At 31.7% G+C, this 7,038-nt stretch overlaps 1 protein-coding gene across 1 annotated transcript; it reads left to right on the top strand.

Annotated features, from left to right (window-relative positions):
- Nucleotides 1-5,509: 5,509 nt before the first annotated feature.
- On the top strand, nucleotides 5,510-6,079 carry LOC114191316 (uncharacterized). The gene has a single exon (XM_028080486.2). The coding sequence runs from the start codon at nucleotides 5,510-5,512 to the stop codon at nucleotides 6,077-6,079; it is 570 nt and encodes a 189-aa protein (XP_027936287.2).
- The last annotated feature ends 959 nt before the right edge of the window (nucleotides 6,080-7,038 follow it).

Here is a 7,038-nt window from a genome sequence, read left to right as displayed (position 1 = left end):
TCACACATGCATGCGTCATGCAAGCATTGTTTATTAGAGAGTATCTTCTTTGAGGGGTATAGGGTTTTATATATATTTATTTATTGGTTATTTCTATGAATCTGATCGAAATCGAGTTCGATCGAGGGTTGCCCTACATGTATATATGTTCGCCAGTTTTGGATAACATATCAATCAATAAATTCCTTTACCATCAAACTCACTTCTTCTTCCCTTCAACGCGCTACACATATAATCTCTTCTCTCACCAAACTAATATTAGGAAAATATCAAATGACTACTAATTTTTACTATTTTCCTTACCACCTTACATGTCCTGACACATTCCATTATATTTTCTTTTTTGAATTTAATTAAAAGCTGAACAATGTGGCAGATGAAAGTGGGAGTTCATTTTCGCGCATGGGTCAAAAAATTCTCACTCTCTCACGTTACCCAATTCTTTGAAATATTTTGAAACAGAATCCCTTTTCTTTTCACTCCTCCGACAAATTCCCACTCTCTCACCTTTACCCCATTCTCTTTCTAACATAACCCCTATCTCTCTTCACTCTAAAAAATTTCCAAACCTTTCACGCTTCCATTTAGAAATCTCACCCCATTCCATTTCCATTTGTTGTAAACCAAGTATTGGTTTCCATTGTAGAAACTGCAGCTGGAAAAATAATTCCCTTCCAAACTTGGTGGACTTTCCAAATCTGTTGGAAAAATGAACTTAAAAGGCAAATTTTTTTCCAAATTGAACTTAAACCTCGTTTACAACCACATTGATGGGTGAATTATTGGTGTGCATAGGCTGTGGTCCAGCAAGTTTGGGAGGCAATTGTGTATGCAGTTGCACTTTTCAAATCTGTTTTTTAAAATTGTCCAAACAATCGTTGGTGGATTACACCTTATTTAGTCTTAGGTTCCAAGGTAATTTTTAAAATATGTGTCAGGAAAGTTTTCCCGCAAATGCAGAAATAGTTGGTTTAGAACAAACAAGGTGTGCATAGCCTAAGGTCCACCAAGTTTTTGAGGGAATTCCGTATCCAACTACATTTTCCAAATCTGTTTTATGTTTTGTTCATAAGGTGACTTTTGGGTTACTAGTTAATTGGTATTAGGTAAGTTAAATTTAAAAATGGACGAGGGAAGTTCATCCATAAATGCACAAATAGTTGGTTTAGACCAAATGCGATGGGGTATGTTATTCGTGTGCACAGGCTGGAGTCGACCAAGTTTGGGAGGTAATTGTGTATCTAACTACACTATCCCAATTGGTATTGTTGCAATCTTCTTCTTCCTGCAATCCCATTATATAGGTATGTTACGGTCCCAATCTTCTTCCTTTACCTCTGGTTGTAATCGTTGGAGGCAACCGTGTTGTATCACTTCATGCATTATTGGTGGTTCAACGAGAAACGAATTAACCCCGATTTGTAGTTGCAGAGAGATGGCTGCTTTGAGGATGACAAGAACTTCAAAGCTTCACTCATATTGTCGACAATTGTGTCGCATATGGCTCGACCACTAAATCTAGATTTGGACCAGAACCTGCATAAATAATAGCGTCAGTATTGATATCAGGTATTTGTACAGAAATCAGGTACTTGTATAGAAATCAAGTATTTGTACAGTAGCTATACCTGGGAGGTATAGCAATAAGGTATCTGTAAGCATCAATATTTAACTCTTTAATTGTTAACATCACTCTTTCCCAAACTGCTGGGTGTATGCTCCTAGCAGCCTTCCACATGAGTATCTTTAAGTTTTGGCCAGAGAATCTTTTTGTATTAACTATTTGATTTATATCCTTTCTGAATTACCATGTGTTGTGTCTATAAATAAGACTTTTTCTATCAATAATAAGACACACAGACGGTGGCGGAGCACTGTCAGGGCAGGGAGGGGCCATGGCCCCCCCAAAGTTTTAAATTTTTTTTATATTATATATATTTTTTAATTTTTTTTATATTATAGATATTAAAAAATATATTATAATTAAATCAAATATTTTATTTCTTTTATAAACATAATAATTAATGTTAATAAATAATAAAATATAAAATTAAACATAATAAAAAATAAAGAATAAAAAGATTTATAAGATATTTTTATTTATTTATTATGGTTTGAATTTCTCACAAATTGTTCTCATATCCCACTCTCACCTGCTTTTTCTTGTTTTTGAAGAGAAAAAGATATATTATTTTTACTCTTATTTCTCCTATGTCCTCTTCCATTCTCATGGGAGAAAAGAAGAAGGTAATTATTTGGTCTCAATTGACAGTGAAATATTAGTTTAAATAATTTATTTAATGATCCGTTTTTATATTAATTGTTTATTTCATGAATATAGAAGAAAAAAAATTGTATTGTGTGTTTTTTTTTATAACCGAATCTTAATTGTGGTTCCATTATATGTCTTGAGTTTCTCAGAAATTGTTTTCATATCTCATTCTCAGTTGTTTTCTTTTGTTTTTCAAGAGAAAAAGATCTATCATTTTTGCTCTTATTTCTCCTCTGTTCTCTTCCATACTCGAGGGAAAAAAAAGAAGGTAATTCTTTGGTCTCAATTGATAGTGAAATATTAGTTTAATAATTTATTTAATGAGCTTGTTTTATATTAATTTTTTATTTTATGAACATAGAAGAAAAAATATTATACTATGTGTTTTTTTATAACCAAATTTTAATTTTAGTTCCATCATATGTCTTGAGTTTCTCACAAATTGTTCTCACTTATCTTCTTTTGTTTCTGTAGAGAAAAATATCTATTATTTTTGCTCTCATCTTTCAACGATTTTCTTCCATTCTTGAAGAAATAAAGAAGGTAATTCTCTCTTGTCTCACTTGATAGTAAAATATTAGTTTAATCATTTATTTAATCAGCCTCTTGTATATTAATTTTTTATTTTATAAAAATAGAAAAAAATATTGTACTTTGTGTTTTTTATAACTGGATTTTAAGTGTGGTTTGATTATTATTGAATTTTCTTTTGACAATTTTTTAGATATGTGTGATATATTTTTTAGTTATTATTATACTAAATTATGTGTTTAGTTTTATTTTATTAGTGACAATAATTAAATATATAAATTTTTGATGTATTATTTTGGCTCTCCCAACAATTTTCGTCAAGATCCACCACTGCACACAGACAAACAAAAAGTTACTCCCTACTTTTTCATTATCTATTCTTCCTCTCCTTCTTCTCCTTATTAGCTTTATTTCATTTTTTAGTATAGAAAACGTTTTTCTCCTTCAGGCAAGACGGGAAGGTGGAGCTCTACTGTAATCAGGAAGAGGAGAAGGTGGTGTTCTAGAACAGTATGACAGTGTTGTTTCACCACTCATGTGTGGCCCTACCATGGGGGGAGAGGGCTTGGGTGAGGTTGTGTCACCTGAGCAAAAACGAGTTTTTTAGGGAGAAGAAACTTCCAAAATGATGTTAATATCAATTCAAGGGAATGGACACATTGACCATTAGGGATTGAATTGATGATAAAAAGAAAATTAAAGGTCAGATTGAATAAACCTCCAAATATGGACTTAAAGTCTTAAAAAAGACTCAATTAAATTTGAAGTCTCTTGTATAAATGTGTTTATTTTTAATTCAGTTCATTTTGTTGTTTTATTGAATAATCAACACTTTATATTTTTCAATTGAGTTAAGCCACTCAATTAATCAACAAAATTAAAACCGAGTATTATAGAGTCACAATAAAATGCACACAGTCATGAAGATTTAAAACTTAATTAAGTTTTAAAAAGTATAAACAAGTAATATAATGGTGATTAAATATGGAATAACTATTTTGTAAAACTGAAAACAAAAATTAAGAAATTACTTAAAAGTTGAAGGTTAATTATAATTGATTTAAAAAGTAGGTTTACCTCATTTCCTTAAATTAATACCATGTATAGAGTGAGCAAATTTAAAACAAATCATAATGGATTATTGGTATAGGCATAATCTATTTTTGTCAATTACATAATCAATCAATAATCTAATATTAATAACATGCATGTACACATAATTTGATTATGTGAATCACGTGTTTGTGTTTAACACTGTTGTAAGTGATCTTCAACATGTATGTCTAGACAAAATACACATAACAAGTTGTTAAAAGAAAGGCATAATTGATAATGAGTTGAGGCATAATGAATTTCATAATCAATCTTGTCTTTCTTTCGTTGTTGTGAGTGGACAGTGGCCAAAACAGAAAGATATAATTCTGTTGAAGAATGGAGCAAATGTGTAGAACACGTAATGTCGCTGTCTTTATGTTATTCTCTCAACACTCAAAAGGGATACCTCCTTCTCACCCGAGGTATTTTCATCTTTGCACATAACCATTTAATACTTTGACATTCAAAAAAACTTTTACTCCCATTTAATACTATTTTTTACTATCTTTTATTTTATTTTCTCTTTGTAAATACAAAAGTTTATTTTTGTTAGGACTAGTTATTTTTATAATAGACTGTCAAATGGTAACTATTGATGTCAAATAATTTTTTACTAACCAATTATCTAAACGTGAAGAGTACGCCTCCTATTCTTTCTCAATGGTACATCAATGGATCTAAGCCGATTATTAACCACTTCTCTGGTGAATTTGGCCTCAACAATTTTGTTTTAGTTTAAATTATTAAGTAGGCCTTTGAAGTTTTGTCAAGCTTTTAACAAAGTTTCTACAATTCTATAATTTTGTAATTAAATTTTTATTGATGACCACTTTTATATATAATATAAAAATGTAAATAATGCTTTTTTTTTTCATTATTTCACCCTGTGTCAAATATAAATACTACCATAATATTATTAAAACAAAGTCGATAAAAACATTTATTGAGTTTAAAAGATGGACATTGAGTTCCCATTACTGCTATCACGAAGCTAAATGTTATAATGATTACTTAGCGTAGTTATCAGTCATGATCTCCCATTATGATATGTTTAACAACTTCTATATTTTATAAAATCATCTAATAATTACATATGTTATTATTCTGTTTCAATTTTTTATTATATTTATTATTGATATAATATTTTATCATTTTGAAAGAGAAAATTGAGAGGGGAATTAGGGTGTCTGACGTCAGAATGTCACACAACACAAGAAGTGTTTAAGGAATTTTTAGCAATTTTAGTGATTAGATATTTAATTAAAAAGTTCTGAACTGTATATAATTAAAAAAAATTAAAAGCATAATTAAAAGTTTGGTAAACCTAAGTGTATGGGCAAATTTAGTTACTATTCAAGCCCTTAATTTAGGGTCCATTTTAGAAGGAAACATACGAAAATCATAAGTTGGTTAGCGCATATAGGTGAGTTTTACCGGGTGAGCCGGTGGTTTTGTGTGGAGAAGAAGGCAAATAATGGAAAACATGAGCTATAAAAGCCCGTCCATACCTGGAACAAAATGCAACCCGATTTGATCCGTTGTCTCTTGTCCAAGAAGAAGACGCTTCTCTAGTCTAAGAAGAAGACGTGCTTCTATCAAGGAGGAGAAACAATGGATCAGATCAGATTCAATAAAACCCTTATCCTCTTCGGAGCACTCTCTTGCCTCCTCCTATCCACCGCCGCCTCCGCCCGCCACCTTCTAGCCGCACCTGTCCCCCTTGAGCTTACACAATTCTGCAGCGGCACCGATAACCCGGCGCTCTGTGTGGATACCATCGCCCCCGTCCTCGCCGGTAACTTCGACCCCGTGAGAGCAGTGGAGGGCGAGATCAACGCCACCCTCCAGAAGGCCAGCGAGATCGCCGCTTCCATCTCCAAGCAGCTGGAAGATCCCGCCACCGCAAAGGAGGCCTTGGACGCACTCAACATCTGCAAGACTCAGTACGATGACATGTTGGACAGCATAAAGGAAGCTTTGAATATGATGGTTCAGATGAACGTGATGGAGGCTTATCGCAAAATGAGCGCCGTGATTTCTTACAAATCCAGCTGCGACGACGCTTACACCGAGTCTCCCGGCGTCGAAATGCCCTTCCGCCAGGAGGCCACCACGCTCTTCCAGTTGAGTGGCAATTGCGTCACCGTCCTCAACACCATCGTTAAAACTACCACGGTGTAATCACACATGCATGCGTCATGCAAGCATTGTTTATTAGAGAGTATCTTCTTTGAGGGGTATAGGGTTTTATATATATTTATTTATTGGTTATTTCTATGAATCTGATCGAAATCGAGTTCGATCGAGGGTTGCCGTACATGTATATATGTTCGCCAGTTTTGGATAACATATCAATCAATAAATTCCTTTACCATCAAACTCAGTTTCTTCTTCCCTTCAACGCACTACATATATAATCTCTTTTCTCACCAAACTAATTTCAGTATTACATTTGATTAAAATACACCCAAGACTGAAATATCATAACATTATTATTCTTATATATTGCTTTTTGCAATAATTCCTTTAAAACTCATATGCATGATACTTTTTCATTTATCCGTCAACAAAAGTTACATTCAAATACATATGTAATTGAAATTGTAAAGCAAATTTGGTTTTGCCCAAAATTTATTTCTATCGATGATTCGTGATAATTATGAAAATTGATGTAGTAACTTTGATGTTAAATGTATAAATTAACCAAAAGTTAGGTAAGGAAGATTATAAGTTAAAAATAAATAATTAGTAATATGTACAAATAGTATTTTAAAACAAATGACAATTACAAAACATAAAAGCTGAAATAATAAGATATAACGAGTGTCTGTGTCACTGTCATTATAAAAATAATATATATATATATATATATATATATATATATATATATAAATGGATATTTATTTAAAAAATTAGAAGTAAAATTTAAGAAAAACTAAAGGGAGGTAAGTGGATAAAAGTTAAAAAACTCCTAGCTTCATCATCTACTCTTTTCTTGTTTTTCGCAACAAAATGAAACTAACAATCTATTTCTTAAAAATGAAAAAAATAAGCTACTAACTTGAATAAACACATGTTTAATTCTAGTTCATGACCAAAATAATTGGATATATAATTTTTTATGTTTAATTAAGCTATTT

Source organism: Vigna unguiculata, chromosome 7 (genome assembly GCF_037176805.1).
Source record: "Vigna unguiculata cultivar grain cowpea cultivar isolate G323 ecotype 2 chromosome 7, ASM3717680v1, whole genome shotgun sequence".
In the NCBI taxonomy this organism is placed as follows: domain Eukaryota; kingdom Viridiplantae; phylum Streptophyta; class Magnoliopsida; order Fabales; family Fabaceae; genus Vigna; species Vigna unguiculata.
The sequence above is the reverse complement of the archived record's forward strand: the minus strand, read 5'-3'. Positions and strand labels throughout refer to the sequence as shown.